At 42.4% G+C, this 16,094-nt stretch overlaps 1 protein-coding gene across 6 annotated transcripts in view; it reads left to right on the top strand.

Annotated features, from left to right (window-relative positions):
• znf385b (zinc finger protein 385B) overlaps positions 1–16,094 on the top strand; it is a 56,672-nt gene that overhangs the window by 31,249 nt on the left and 9,329 nt on the right. For all 6 annotated transcript variants that reach the window (XM_032529893.1, XM_032529890.1, XM_032529892.1 and 3 more), the window contains 2 exons: positions 12,127–12,263; positions 12,479–12,589. In XM_032529893.1, the coding sequence (XP_032385784.1) occupies positions 12,127–12,263; positions 12,479–12,589 (248 nt within the window). The remainder of the gene's footprint in view (positions 1–12,126; positions 12,264–12,478; positions 12,590–16,094) is intronic.

The following is a 16,094-nucleotide window of genomic DNA, read 5'->3' as shown; positions in this document are numbered from 1 at the left end:
AATCTAACCGGTATGCAACGGGCGGAGATCGCCGGTGATCAATTTTGTGCAGACTTGGCTGCTAGCATTTGGCTCAAGGCCGGCAACAAAGGGGAGGTAACGCACAGATAAATTAATCAAAAAGTAGTTTATTTGACCAAATAGACTAATAACACAACTTAACTCAACAAAAGTGTAAAGGTGTGGTGTGGACGTGTATAAGACATCAGTCGTCTTTGCCATGTTTGAATGGGTGAATATGGTTTGATGTGTGTTGTATGGTGCAGCAAACCAGACAAAAAACAAAATGGTGGATGGACGCAGCAGGCCCAGCTGAGAGAGAATGAAACTCCCAGAGGGGGAGTCCTTTATGTCTTCTGTAAACCAGGCCCAGTTGGCCAGGTACAGTACCTGGAAAAAAGGAGCAGAACATGATAGGCAGGCAGATTGGGGGGGGGGGGGGGGGGGGGGGGGTCATCACACGGCAAACAACTGAAACATCTGATATTAGTCTTTCACAGATTTTGGCGTATATCCGGTAAAGCCTGTCTTAGTGTACCCAGCCAGGTAAAGGGTTGCAGGACAATTCTTTATATATGCCTAATTATTTCAGAAGTTGTCGGCTGTAGTTATTGCTGACACTGGGACAGGGCCATCACATAAAGAAAGAAGGAAATTAAATGAAGAACAACGTAAAAGTTAAAAGGGAAAGTGAAAGACAACAGGCAAAAACACTCAGGCTTTCAACATATGGAGACAATTACAGGGTTGAAAATGGTTAGAAAACATCCCAGAATTTGCCCTCAGGTATGTAATATGTCTATTTCATTCATAAAATAACTTTACAATGGGCAACGTGGTTGTACGTCAGTAGCCTAGATTAAATTACGTCCCCCCTTCCATATAGCGTGGACGTGTTATTCCTTAGTCTGTGTTTGTCTTGGCCTACTATTGTCTTTTCACTTGTCCCCCTCTACCTTTGTAAAGCGTCCGTGGGTTTCATGAAATGCGTTACATTAATTATTACTATGTTGGTTGCTACATCAATCTTTTAATTCTTTGGCTCTTGACACAGTGACAGTGATACCTGGTTTAGCTCACCATACATCCAAAGTAAGCTAAGTTACATATGCAACACTTGAAATGCAACAATGCATCAGTAACTTAATATCTTATTGTAAATTTAATTATTGTCTATGTGACCTCCGGGTAACGCTAACTCAGTAATATACCGTGGGTAACACAGCACCGTAAAGAAAAGACCGCTTTTGGGTACCAGCTGGTTTTGTGAGTGTCTCTTTCTCACACACTCTGAGCTCTGTCTAACAGGAGACGGTATGATCCAACAACTGCAAAAACACACACACACACACCACACACACACACACACACACCACACAACACACACACACACACACACACACACACACAGAAGTAAATGCAGCAGAGTTATTTAAACTTTAATCCTCCAATATAATCTGTAAATATGTGTGTGGTCGTCTCTCCCTCCCTCTCTCTCTCTCTCTCTCCCTCCTCTCCTCTCTCCTCTCTCTCTGTGGAGCCGCAACCAATGCTGAAGGGTTTTGTCAGGGCCCGCTGAGGTTGAACACTCTTATTACCACTGATGGACATTTGGGGGGTTTTGGTAATGTGTGGGCTGTAAAGGGGTGCTTTTGCTCCGTGGGAGAGGGGGGGGAGTTGGTCCCTCAGGTTTTAAATGGAATGTCTTTTTTTGTATTGTTGTAATTGTCTATTTTGGTTTTTTTTGTCTTTTTTTTGTGAGTTATTTTGTAATCTGAAAATGGTCCATAAAGGGACTTTTAAACCTCAACCTCTCTCTCTCTCTCTCTCTCCGTCGTATCAAATACATAAAGGCATTAAATAACAATGAATAACGTGGGCAGCTGTAATTTCTTTGTATGTGTAATTCCTCAAACATTTACCACTGAGCTGGTTGACTGTTGTCATCCACAAAGTCACAGTTAGGGTTAGGGATCATGGATCATGGAGATCATGGAGATTAAAAAACTCAGAATAAACTGCATGTTGTTTATTTTTTCTAAGAACACCTCTCAAATCCTCACAGTGAAAGAAGTGAGATTCGGTCTCAACCTCTCGTTTATGACAGTGAACACAGCCTGCCCCCTGATAGCCTGTTCAGCCTTCCTATGACCAAGCTGTTTTCAATCGGTCGGTACATTTTCAACATTCAACATTGTCAACGTTTTTCTTAATTTCGGTCACAGTGGTCTCTCTCTTCTTGTTTCTCTCTGTGTGTTTCTCTCTCACTCTCTCTCTCTTCTTCTCTCTCTCTCTCCTCTCCTCTCTCCTCTCTCTCTCTCTCTCTCTCTCTCTCTCTCTCTTTTTCTCTCTCTCTGTCTTTCTCTCTCTCTCTCTCTCACACTCTCTCGTCCCCAGGGATAGAGTTTCTTCTCTGTGGAAGAAATGGCAGCAGGGGATTAAGAAGGAGTAGCACACACCCCACACACACACACACACACAACACACACACACACACCACCACACCACACCTGACGCTCAGGGTTTGTGGGTTCAGATAGTGATGACACATGCCACTCTTATTCCAGTCACCTGATACACACTCACTCACTCACTCACATCAACACACACACACACACATTACCTCAAACAACAACCAACACACACAGCACACACACAACACACCACACATGCACAAACAACAGTGAGTAGTGGGTGGTTTGGATTTTGCTCTTTGGTTCGTAGAGACATGAGCAGACACCATAGGCTACTCAGAGACAGTCCGAGTACAGTGGATGACAGATTAGAGTACAGTAGATGACAGATTAGAGTACAGTGGATGACAGATTAGAGTACAGTGGATGACAGATTAGAGTACAGTGGATGGACAGATTAGAGTACAGTAGAGGACAGATTAGAGTACAGTAGAGGACAGATTAGAGTACAGTAGAACACATACAGACAGAAGGGGAGAAACAAAGTAAAGTAAATCTGGATCGAGATAAAGAAAAAAAGGCTACTGGTTCAGGTAGAACCTTTAATCAAAAAACTGCCATCATCTCATCGCCACACACCCTTCACCACCACTCTGTGGCGAACAGCTCACATTGCATTCACTAGAGTGGCGTAGTTTGGATTCTCTTTGGTTCGTAACAGCACCATGTGACATGCTACCTGAGGAACGCGATTAAGGAGCAGATGGATGATAAGCTTGGTGCACAATGTTGACAGATTACCATCACACTTATCACAAGTTAGAACTAGTGCATCAATTAGAGTGAATAGGAAGGCAAGGCAAGGTCAAGGCGAGCATTGTATAGCACATTCGAGCAAATTAGTTTCACAGTGTACACAAAACAGTTAAAAGGGTAAACAAACTAAAAAAGTAAAACGGTCAGATAAAAAAAAAACCGGTTAAATCAGAAGACTTAAAACAAAAAAACAAACACGATCAAATTCATGCAGCTAGTCAATTTAGATGATGATTAAGAAAGGCAGCCAATGTTGAAGGTCTTCACTTGATTAAAAGAACTACAGGCGAAATCTACAGTTTGGAGTTCTTTCCAGAGTAGGAGAGGATAAAGAAAGCGTATCACTGTTATTCTGTGGACAAAGTAGCCTGTCCAAACCATGAGCAGGTTGTGGTTCAATGAGTAGCAGATCAGAATGATTTTGATTTAATGTTATTGCATTTACTGTAGCAGATCCTGATTTGAACTATTTTATAAACAGTTGGGTTGTTTAATAGACTTAATACGTAAGTGGTCTACTTTGCACGGCTGTGCATTATTACAAATATTGTGCTTAAATGTAAGTGCTGACAAATTTGTTTGCGTGTTTGATTTTTGAGTCGGCTCCCATTAGTTTCCACAGCTATGTATGTTTCTGCGTGTGTGTGTGTGTGTGTGTGTGTGTGTGTGTGTGTGTGTGGTGTGTGTGTGTGTGTGTGTGTTACTGGTTTGTTCAACATTTTTACCCATTGATGGGATAAGATGAAAATGTATTTGACAGTTTTGAAAGTTTGACTTCTCCTGTTCAGAAGGTACAACTTACACCTGTATCAATGTTGAGGTACCTCTACATTTCAGTGGCAAATGTTACTTTTTACTTTTTACCAGCTTTTTATTTATTTCATTAATTCATTTTTCTTTTAAACAAAACATATGATCATTAAATGATGATGCATTTGTTTTTGCAAAAATATCCTTCTCAAGTCATTTTATTTTAGTAATTTTTCATGCAAAAAAAATCTATCATTGTGGGGAGAATATGCAGAATATTTCATTTGTCTTAATTCAGCAACAAGACACAGTCGGTTCACTTGAATTAAAAACAGATTGAACAGTCAGTGCACTAACACTAAGAGGGAACTAACACATATTGCTCATGTGTTTTAAGCTAATATCTTTTCTTTTTATGCTTTTATATAATTCTTCATTTAATTTTTATCCATAACATTTATTTAAAAGATGAACGTTTCTGCTTACACTTGTATGCATCAGTGACAATAGTTAAATTATGTAATATATAACAATATTTATATTATATTATTTTTGCTACACAATGAGTACTGTTAGAGTTTTCTGCTAATACTTCTACACTTATTTTTGATTGCAGGACTTTAACTTATTCACCCTGTGTTGTTGATTGTTTTACTTTATAAAGGATTGGAGCCAGCGGGTTATAAATGTCAGGCAACTTTAAATTAGCCCGGTCGTTAACAGGAAAATAAATTCACACAGTTTATTCAGTTAATTTGTTGCACGGACTCCTGTTTTTCTATGACATTACTCTCTTGTATGAAACTGAATGGTGCAACACAGCTAAAAAGTTATAATATGTTCCTCTATTTTTGAATTTTTTTTGGCTCTTTCAGTTCTGTCAACTCGTCTTACTACTGATCAGAAACATTTGCACAGATTTAAAGTGAACGTGTTAAAGCTGTAGTCTGTTCAACGAAAGAGCCATGTTGATTTACCTACTTCATGCCTATCATCATTCAGTAATACACTGGTACGACTGAGATACTTTGATATCTGCTTCAACATATTTAGAGTGTTAACTGTTTCACACACACACACACACACACACACACACACACACACACACACACACACACACACACACACACCACACACACACACACACAAACATAAACACACACACACAAACATAAACACAAACACACACACAAACATAAACACACACACACACACACTCACACAGTGGGTGTGTTTGGCTTTTGCTCTTTGGCTCATAAGAATAGTACTGCAGTTGAAACACAAGTTTTTATCGCCAGCTGGTTGCCATGTGCAGGTTTTAGTAGATGTATACTTACCTGGCACTGTGATTGTGTGTGTATGTGTGTAGTCTTGCTTCTTGTTTACACAGATTTATTTTGGCAGTCCACCTCAAAAGAATTTTTGAGAGTTTTTTTCCTTTCATGTCCTTTCATTTGTTCCTAACTTAAACAAACATGCAGCTGATTGACAAATTATAACTCCAGAGTACCTGTCTGGAGGGTTAGGTCTTTAAAAAAGCTGCTGAGATGCATATTGGCTGATCAGTGCATTCATCTCCACACCCTCGATCGCTACAAATATGTTTTCAACCTGTTTGAAACACCAGCGACGGTCTGTGTGCCAGGTCGTGCAAATAACTGAAAGGTTTGTCCAATTTAGATTTATAAACCGGGGGGATGTGAGTGATTAAATATCAGACACACTTCTTAGCAACCACTGCCATTGGCTACCTTATGGGGGTGGTTTATGACAGATGGGACAGAGCCTACATGTCAGATCAGTTACAGGAGCTTCAGTCTGCAGCTGACGGTACAGCCGGCCACTGTGTAAGATTTTCCTTCATACATCTTTATTGTGTGTGTGTGTGTGTGTGTGTGTGTGTGTGTGTGTGTGCGTGTGTGTGTGTGTGTTAGAGTGAGGTGTGAATGCCAGACATGCATGGCTGCAGTCACAATCATAAATCTTACCTCAGTAGATAAAACTGGACTGACCAGCAGGAAACTGGACACTTCGAATTAGAAAGAGTTTACAATGAATTTATGGACCATTTCAACATACAGTACAGTAAACAACATACAGTACAATTAAAAATGACAGATACAAATTAAAGAAGACAGTTATACCAGTAATCCCATGAGGGTGACTGGCACTGACCCTTGGGTCAATCAGCTGTAAAATGACAGTTACAAGAAGAGTTCAGGCAACCAATACGTTTACACATTAGATTCCGCAGTAAAGCAGAGAATTTAATAACTCCAGCTTGACAAAACAACTCACTTGCACTACACCACCTTGGTTTTCTGAATAGTATGCGCAAACAATCATTATAGACAACTCGCAGCTCGTTGTAGCTTGCCTTTTTGAATTTGACCCACAAGAGGGCAATGTAAAAAGCAGCACAATATGCTTTAAAGATGTTTATCTTGAAAGTATCGGAACACCTTGAAAACTTCCTGGCAAGCATATCCGCTTGTATATATAACATGCGGCGCCGCCTATACATGTCATCATCATCTGACATTTGATCCGTTAAGATGGGACCCAAGTACTTCTTTTACAACAAGCAGTTAACACTTGCCGTGACAAATGAAAAGATGGAAAAATAAAGTCCTTATCCCCTTTCACGCTACAGATCATGATCAAACTCTTTTTAGTATATATTTCACACCCAATTTAACCCCATAATCGGAACGTATATTTAACAACTCCTGAAACATATTTGGAACATATATTTAACAACTCCTGAAACGCAGCACTCATAGGAGAAACAACAGCCAAATCATCAGCATACATAAGATGGTTCACTAGCATGTTACCATACATCCTGTTTTACACTCTTAGCTGGTCAGACAGGTCATCTATGTAAATATAAAAGAGGGCCGGTGATAGTATGCCCCCCCGACGGACTTCAGTACCAACACCAGAAGGAGTAGAGAATACATCCCCCCATTTGATTTGCATCCTGTGATTGAAGCCGGGATTCTAATTTGATCTAATGTTAGGTAACCCTCTTCGGCTCAGTTTAAAAAACAGCTTGTGATGGTTAACTCAAAATAGAGAAAACACAAAGACTGACTTTTGCATTAGTTACTTTATTCTTACTATGTATATTGTGACCATCTTGCACATACAAAACCCCAAGGCAAATTCCTTGTATGTGATTTGATTTACACCACTCAGCTAGTAAACTGGTCTGTTCCAGTTTCAATATCTGTTTAAGTTTGAAACTTCTTAGCACTTTTGTTACTTTAAATACTTCAGATTTGCAGACTGCAGATGGCAACGCGTTTTAAGAAAGTTGTGGAGAAACTTTAAACTGAGTGTGTTAGTTTGTTTACAGATTTTACAGATCTTCAAGCTGTATCACAGACAGCCTGAAATAAAACTGTCTCGCCCGTTACTTTGTTGTTGGCCATTTTCAATGCTGATTTATTAACGGTCTCCATGTAAATGCAGTAGCAGATGTGTAGCAATATTTATAGCAGCTTCTTAGATCAGCAACTTACTGTAAGACAGAAGGGGAGGGCTACTGTGTGTGTGTGTGTGTGTGTGTGTGTGTGTGTGTGTGTGGGTGTGTGTGTGTGTGTGTTGTAAACAGATCTCAGGACAGAAAGACAGGGTTACGGTGACCCTGTCACCACGCCATTTATCACACACACATCACTGAAACATATATCTCCAAATCTCCATACTAATCATGACTTTCTTTTCTTTGTCATACATTTACATTGTAAAAATGACAAAATTAAGTACAGTGACAAATAAAGACCAAAAATCAGTTGTCCTTTCACACATGTAACGCAAAAAACAAAATTGTCTGTGTCAGACGCATTCTCACTTACTGGAAATACTCTTGATTTATTTTTTGTTTCAGCAAGGGGTGTCGCCTGGGTGGAGCGTGCATGAGGGAAGACATGACGCAAATTACACTGCTGTCATGTAGTTGGGTTTGTAATTTGGTCACAAAGTATCTTTCCGTGCCCTGAATTTGTCTGACGATTTTGGCATCGGCTCTCACTTACAGACGTTTCTGAATCTCGTCCTCTCTCCAGTTAGACAGTGTATGTTATCTGTTTCACACTAGCTGCACGATAGAAATGTCAACAACACGCCTACTTGCTCGCCGTGACAATGACCTGCTCTACACATGGGCTCAATAGGACATTACACACATTTGCATTCACACATACAGTTCCTGATGTCTGGATAGGTTCAGGTTTGCATTGCATGCTTGAAAGGAGCTTCAGAATGTCCTGACATGTCTTTCTAGGGAGTTTTAAGGTGGTTCAAATGGTCCTTGCAGTGGTTTGAGTGGTGCTTCAGGAGGTTTAATGCATCACTAGGGTTCATGATAGATTGCTGAACAGCATCAGATACTCCCTCCCACCAGACCTTTGGGGGGCCCCAAAGGTCATGGTATAATCTTTCTTGAGAAAGTGTCCAAGTTACTTAAGGGAGTTCCTGTGGTTCTCTTGGATATTTAAAGTGTTTCGTGTTATGGATTCAGTAGTCCTTGATGAGGTTCAGTCGGATCTTGTTTTGTGTGAGTGGTCTTTCAAAGGGTTCTGTTTTTTTTAAAGGTCCCATGACATGGTGCTTTTTGGACGCTTTTATATAGGCCTTAGGGGTCCCCTAATACTGTATCTGAAGTCTCTTTCACAAAATTCAGCCTTGGTGCAGAATTACAGCCACTAGAGCCTGTCCCACAATGAGCTTTCCTTAGTATGCGTCATTTCTGGGTCTGTAGCTTTAAATGCTATTGAGGAGGAGAGAAGAGGTGCGAGGTGGAGACTGGGGGTGTGGCCTTGACCAACTGACATGCTTTGCTTGTCTACAAGCCATGATGTCTCTCTCTTTCTCATAGCCAGGCCAAATTCTCTGGGTAGGCAAAGAAGAGAAATGGGAAATAACCTTTCCCCTTATGACCTCATAAGTGGCAGATTCCAGATCGGCCTATCTAAGCTTTCATTTTCTCAAAGGCAGAGCAGGATACCCAGGGCTTGGTTTACACCTATCACCATTTCCAGCCACTGGGAGACCATAGGCAGGCTGGGGGAAATCCTCAACAAAATGGTTATGCCATGGGACGTTTATGGTGAATTCTTGAGGTGGTTTTATTGGTCTCTCAGGAGGTTGCAGGAGTTTCTCTGTTCCACATTGCAATGTTTAACATGAAGGACTAACTTATAAGTTGATAAAAGTGAAAAGATATACTTAGTCGGTTTATTATGCTCCGTGATGTTGTCACATGTTATGTACCAACATGATAGGATACAAACTGCAAGTCAAACTGACTTTGGGAACTACTAGGAAATACTAAATACTGCTAAAAACATAACATAACATAAGACGTAATAGGTTAATGAATAATTTTCTGCTTTAAAGTGAATGCAGTTTTTTATGACAGCATGCAGTTTACTAGCATTACGTGACTGTAATATTGAAAGTGAACATTTATTTTGGCAGGTCCAGCAAGCTGACACATTACACCATCTTTAAATAGACACTAATCTGTATTTATAATCATAAATAATATCCTAGCTAATGACAACACAATGACAGTGATCTGAGCTGTTGTGTGTCCAGCTCCATGTGTTTGATTACAGCTCTGTGTTGAGTCATGCTTTTCTGGACTTAATAATGAGCTGTAGTGATAAATGTAGACAATGACTCATAGCTCTGCTATAATAGAATCATGGCACACTGCTAATTCGCAGCTATCTTAAAGTCAGTTGGAAAACACAAACACGCCTAACAAAAAACACGAGTACAAAAACCAAACCTCTCAATCACATTTAAAACACACATTTAAAACTGTCTATCCTCATCAGCAAGGGTTAGAACTGGATTTAATACATTCCGCAATGGATTAAAGTGCTCATATTATGCTTTTTGGCCTTCCCCCTTTCCTTTTATTGTATTTAATATATTCTTTGTGCATGTTACAGCTTTACAAAGTATAAAAAACTAAAGTTGACCCCAAAGGGATTTACCATCTCCAACAGAAAACACTGTTCACCAACTGCTCCAATGCTCGCATAGCTGCTAGCTTGGCACGCCCTCATACTCTGCACACAAAGCATGGGTTAATATTGGTTATAAAGCATTTAGAATGGGTTGAGATGATAAGTCAGTCTGAAAACACAGACAGCTGGCCTGGCCCTAAAACCAAACCTCTCAATCCAGTTCATTCACTCAGCCATCTAGCCTAGAAATCGCACCCTGTCGGCAGCAAATGTAATTTTCATCTAGGGTCAGTCTAGATTTCTAGGCTGGATGGCTGACTGACTGAACTCTCCGTTGGCTTTCAATCTGGAAAAAAACAAATTCTGGTCAGGCTAATCACATGGTGTATAGAGCTGGTGGGAGGGCTTAACGTAAGGACAGCAGAGTTATGACGGTTCTGCGTGAATTTCCCAACGGGGTAAGCCAGCCTTGACAAGACACACCTCCTATGGAGCCATTTTGATGCTATCAAGCTAGCAAGTTAGCATTTTCCCATAGATTGGGTTGATCTAACTTAACTTGGATAGATTGACAAAATCAATAAGATCAAAAACTTCTCCTCCTCCTCCTCCTTCTCTGTCAGAGCTGATTCAATTGCTCTCAGTGTTTTCACCCACACTTTGTTGTTATGAAATAATTCACTGCAGAGTGACAAGCTATGACTATAAACATACACGGATAGAGTATGGTTTGTATATATAAAATATATGTAACACCTCCTCACATTAAATTTGGAGATCAGACTTCAGTGGACTGTAAGTGTAGCCTATATTATACGTGACCTGCTTACTGTAAAACAAATGGTTACTGGTCCAATTGATTGTTTGAAAACGTAATAAATCTGTTTTTATAGCAAAACTTCATCTGTGTCCTACTCAAACCTTAGAGAAATAGTCAGAAAGTAAATAGTCTTGATTTGCCAGACCCTCCTCCAAAAGACGCTGAAGGAGAGTCTGGCTACTCCAAATACTGTAGCATTCGGGGATGGGAGGAAAACGTGCTCTGGTTTAATGGCATTTCTTTAAACCAATCAAAATCATCGTGGGCGGTGCTAAACTCCGCAAAGAGCCACTGCAAAATAGTCTTGCAAGAGAAAACTCAGATTGGACAGATAGTCTAGCTGTCTCAATTTACCATGCAGAGATCCGAGGACCAGGTAACCATGGTATAGGAATGAAACCACCGAATCTTTGTTCCAACACAAAGAAAGCAGAAGGAAACAGACAATACATGCATCCGGCTTCATTTCCTGCAGCACCGGAGCTATCCCGGAAGTGGAATGCGAAGGATATAGACTAAAAAGTTTGGAAATTATTTCTGCTATGTTTTTGGTTGGGTTTGTCCGTTTGTTGGTCTGTTGGTTTTTTAGTCAAGCAAGATTACGGAAAAACTGCTGGACTTATTTAAATAAAACTTGGTGGAAGGGTCTATAGAGCAAGAAGAACCTAAAAACGTGAAATGGATCATAATCACAGGGCGGATACACAAATTATTTTTCACATTTGTTAACACTGAGAGATAGGGCGTTTGTGCCGCATTCATGTGGTGTTGGAATAATAGAAAAACAATTTCTCAGCAGTCAAAATTGCCTTGGCGGCGGAGGTCTTCTTGTAGTTTTTCATGTTATCCAGCAGTGGTTGTCTTCAAATGTATTTTCATTGCCTGGATTGATAAAATGTCTTCTCAAACCCACCTTTAATTGCAATATTTCTGAAGAAAGAGGGGATCGTAGTATGAACCATTGAAAAAGATGAAAACGTATTGTTCCTGTCTGTACAGTCAATTGAAATGTTACATTTAACATTGGTTTCGCCCTGGGAAATTATTTTATAATTTCAACCAGAAAGTACACTTGTGGGATCACAAAGTGTTTCATTAATATAGACAGATGTCTCTCTCTCTCTCTCTCTCTCTCTCTCTGTAAGAACATCTGAAGTATTAAAAATATCTTGTTGATGTCAAGGCATTGAAGTAGGATATCTTCTTTTTTTATGTTAAACAGACAACCAATTACTTCCAGTCATGGACCAGGAACTAAAAAGCACACAAATCAATATTAGTGTCATGAGCTCAGTTATTAGAAATCAATGATTCCAACTCTTTCTCTCTCTGTTTCCAGGAGGTGGGTGTGGTGCAGTGGGCGGGGCATTGCCGGGGCTAATTGGTGCCAATGGTCCCTCGGTGATGATGAAACCGTTCCTGACGTTTCCTGTCGAGACAACATCACCAGTCGGACTGTTCCCAAACTTTAACACGGTAATGTGTGTGTGTGTGTGTGTGTGTGTGTGTGTGTGTGTGTTGTGCACGTGCGTGTGTGTGTGTGTGTGTGAGGGACAGTAACAGTGACAGGGTGTTGTAGCTGCAGGCGTTACAGACTGACTGTGATAAAGAGACAAGAAGCAAGACTGTCATCACTGTTCAGCCATTCCTGAGCAGGCTGGGGATCTCTGACCTCTGTGTGAATCCTGCAGATGGACCCGGTGCAGAAAGCCGTCATCAACCACACCTTTGGCGTTACCTTTATACCCAGGAAGAAACAGGTCATCTCATGCAACGTCTGCCAGCTGAAGTTTAACTCTGATGTAAGTGTCTGTGCGTCTGTTTAACTTGTAGATCTGATTTTCACACTCTTTGGTCAATTTGATAATGTTTCTTTGATAAACTTCTTGTAATGTGATCTCTCTGCACTTTGGTTCGGCTGTGTTTGAAGCACATTCAAGGCAATAGTGTGACATTTCTGGAAATCCTCTGATTCTCGGTCTTCCCCGGAGTCCGATGATAAGATTGATATCAGTTTCATCTCTGATTGTTCTATCCATCCAGGGCATGGTTTGCCTAGCTTCTCAAAAGGACTGGAAGCAAGGGGACACAGCTAGCCATCCATCAAAAGTGAAACTGAAAGTAAATGCACCCACCAACCGCTAACTCAAACCTTGCAACTCCTCAATGTGGACAGTAGTTTTGAGATGCAGTCACTATGCCCAGCAGTAGCTGGTCAACAAATAGCTCCAAAGCTAACCACTGCTAAAACTAACCACAGCTTTGGAGTTGTTGGAAGGCATTTTATTCTATTTTGATGGCGCTAGGCTATCACTTCTCCCCTGCTTCCAGTCCATGTGCTTAAGGCTTAACACACTGGACCTATGTCTGTAGCTACACTTAGAGATGAAATTGACATCCATCTTCTCATCTAAATTTATAGAAGACAGAGAGAAAGATGATTTAATAAAACATTGAATTGTTCCTTTAATATAGGATACCCTTCCTATCCTTGTTAGCTAACAATTAAGCAAAAATGTCAACCTTAACTCTCTAGGTTGATTTTTGAGGAATATGGTTAATGCTTCTCAGATCTTTGCAGGGTAAATAGAGACAGCTAACTAGACTATCTGAGTTTTCTTTCACACGATTAAAACAAACTTTTGAACGTACACGTTCCACCATAGCAAGTTCTTTCCCGTGGCCGTTTCGCAGCGGCTCCGTGCAGAGTTTAGTGCCGCCCATGGCGATTGCGATCAATCTCACTGGTTTCAGAACTGGGAAATGAATAAGCTAAAAAACTGATTAGCATTAGCTTGCTATTACTTGTTATCGTTTAGGGTCTGGTCTTGACTAACTCTCTAACTCTCTGTTTGATGGCAGTTCATATCATCGTCAGGAGTCCTCAGAGTTTTATGATTTGTGACGCTGAAAATTACAGGGTATTCTCACTTTTTTCACTTTTGAAGAAGCTTCCAGTCATTTTGCTAAGCTAGGCAAAATACACAATGACCTACAGTATCTCTGGAAACAAAGGCATGAACCCTACTGGACATCTTATCATCTACATCATGGTTGCTTTTTAGCTATTATACTATGTTTGGTAGATGTTAGGCTACTTTACAAATGCTTGCTTATTAGCAACTAAAAATCTGTGGTTACCAAACTGGGGAAAGAATTAAAATGGTTCTGAACAGTCAGAATATAATGTAACGTGCAGTAGTGCTCTAAAATTTAAATTTAGTTTTTTTGCTGATATTAGTTCTCCCTAATTGTTGACATTTGCCTCTCCGGAACCATCACCTTATCGTGGTGGAGAGGTTTGTGTGCCCCTATGAACCTGAGGGCTGTGTTGTCTGGAGCTTTGTGCTCCTGGTAGGGTCTCCCATGGCAAAGTGGTCTCAGGGGAGGGGCCAGACAAAGAATGGTTCAAAAATCCTATGGAAAAACGAGGAAGAGATCGAGGGACCAGACGGTGGGCTCGTCAGCGAGCGCCTGGTGGCCGGGTTTGCCACGGAGCCCGGTCGGGCACAGCCCGAAAAAGCTACGTGGCACCTCTCTCTCCATCTCATGGGCCCACCACCTGTGGGAGGAACCAGTGGGGTTGGGTGCGCTGCCACATGGGTGGCGGCGAAGGTCAGGGGCTTCGACGAACCAGACCCGGGCGGCAGAGGCTGGCTCTGGGGACGTGGAATGTCACCTCTCTGTGGGGGAAGGAGCCGGAACTTGTGCGGGAGGTGGAGCGCTACCAGTTAGATCTGGTGGGGCTTACCTCTATGCACAGTCTCGGTTCTGGAACCGTACTCCTGGATAGGGGTTGGACTCTGTCCTACTCCGGAGTTGCCCAGGGTGTGAGGCGCCGGGTGAGTGTGGGGATACTCACAAGCCCCCGGCTGAGCGCCGCTGCGTTGGAGTTTACCCCGGTGGACGAGAGGGTCGCCCCCCTATGCCTGCGGGTGATGGGGGGGAAAACTCTGACTGTTGTTTGTGCATATGCACCAAACAAGAGTTCGGAGTATTCGGCCTTCTTGGAGACCCTGAATGGAGTCCTGTATGGGGCTCCAGTAGGGGACTCCATAGTTCTGCTGGGGGACTTCAACGCACACGTGGGTGATGACGGAGATACTTGGAGAGGCGTGATTGGGAGGAACGGCCTCCCTGATCTGAACCAGAGTGGTTGTCTGTTGTTGGACTTCTGTGCTAGTCATGGATTGTCCATCACAAACACCATGTTCGAACATAGGGATGCTCATAAGTGTACGTGGTACCAGAGCACCCTAGGCCAAAGGTCAATGATCGATTTTATAATCGTTTCATCTGATCTGAGGCCGTATGTTTTGGACACTCGGGTGAAGAGAGGGGCAGAGCTGTCAACTGATCACCATCTGGTGGTGAGTTGGGTCAGGGGATGGGGGAGGACTCTAGACAGACCTGGTGAGCCCAAACGCGTAGTGCGGGTAAATTGGGAACGTCTGGAGGAGGCCCCTGTCCGACGGACTTTCAATTCACACCTCCGGCGGAGCTTTTCGGGCATCCCTGTGGAGGCTGGGGGCATTGAGCCTGAGTGGACAATGTTCAAAGTTTCCATTGCTGAAGCTGCGGCGGAGAGCTGTGGTCTTAGGGTCTTAGGTGCCTCAAGGGGCGGTAACCCACGAACACCCTGGTGGATACCGAGGGTCAGGGAAGCCGTCCGACTGAAGAAGGAGTCTTTCCGGGATATGTTATCCCGGAGGACTCCGGAGGCAGTTGCAAGGTACCGATGGGCCCGAAGGGCGGCAGCCTCTGCCGTGACAGAGGCAAAGCAGCGGGTGTGGGAGAAGTTCGGAGAAGACATGGAGAAGGACTTTCGGTCGGCACCAAGGTGCTTCTGGAAAACCGTTCGCCACCTCAGGAGGGGGAAGCGAGGAATCATCCAAGCTGTTTACAGTAAGGGTGGGACTTTGTTGACCTCAAATGGGGTGGAAATAGAACGGTGGAAGGAGCACTTTGAGGAACTCCTAAATCCAGCTGACACACCCTCTGTGGTAGAGGCAGAGCTAGAGGATGATGGGGGATTGTCGTCAATTTCCCTGGTGGAAGTCGCTGAGGTAGTCAAACAACTCCACAGCGGCAAAGCCCCAGGGATTGATGAGATCCGCCCAGAAATGCTGAAAGCTCTGGGTGTGGAGGGGCTGTCTTGGTTGACACGCCTCTTCAACATTGCGTGGAAGTCTGGGACGGTGCCTAAAGAGTGGCAGACACGGGTGTGGTGGTTCCCCTCTTCAAAAAGGGGGACCAGAGGGTGTGTGCCAATTACAGGGGTATTACACTTCTCAGCCTCCCTGGTAA

The sequence above is a fragment of the Etheostoma spectabile genome, chromosome 11, assembly GCF_008692095.1.
Source record: "Etheostoma spectabile isolate EspeVRDwgs_2016 chromosome 11, UIUC_Espe_1.0, whole genome shotgun sequence".
Lineage (NCBI taxonomy): Eukaryota > Metazoa > Chordata > Actinopteri > Perciformes > Percidae > Etheostoma > Etheostoma spectabile.
The sequence above is the reverse complement of the archived record's forward strand: the minus strand, read 5'-3'. Positions and strand labels throughout refer to the sequence as shown.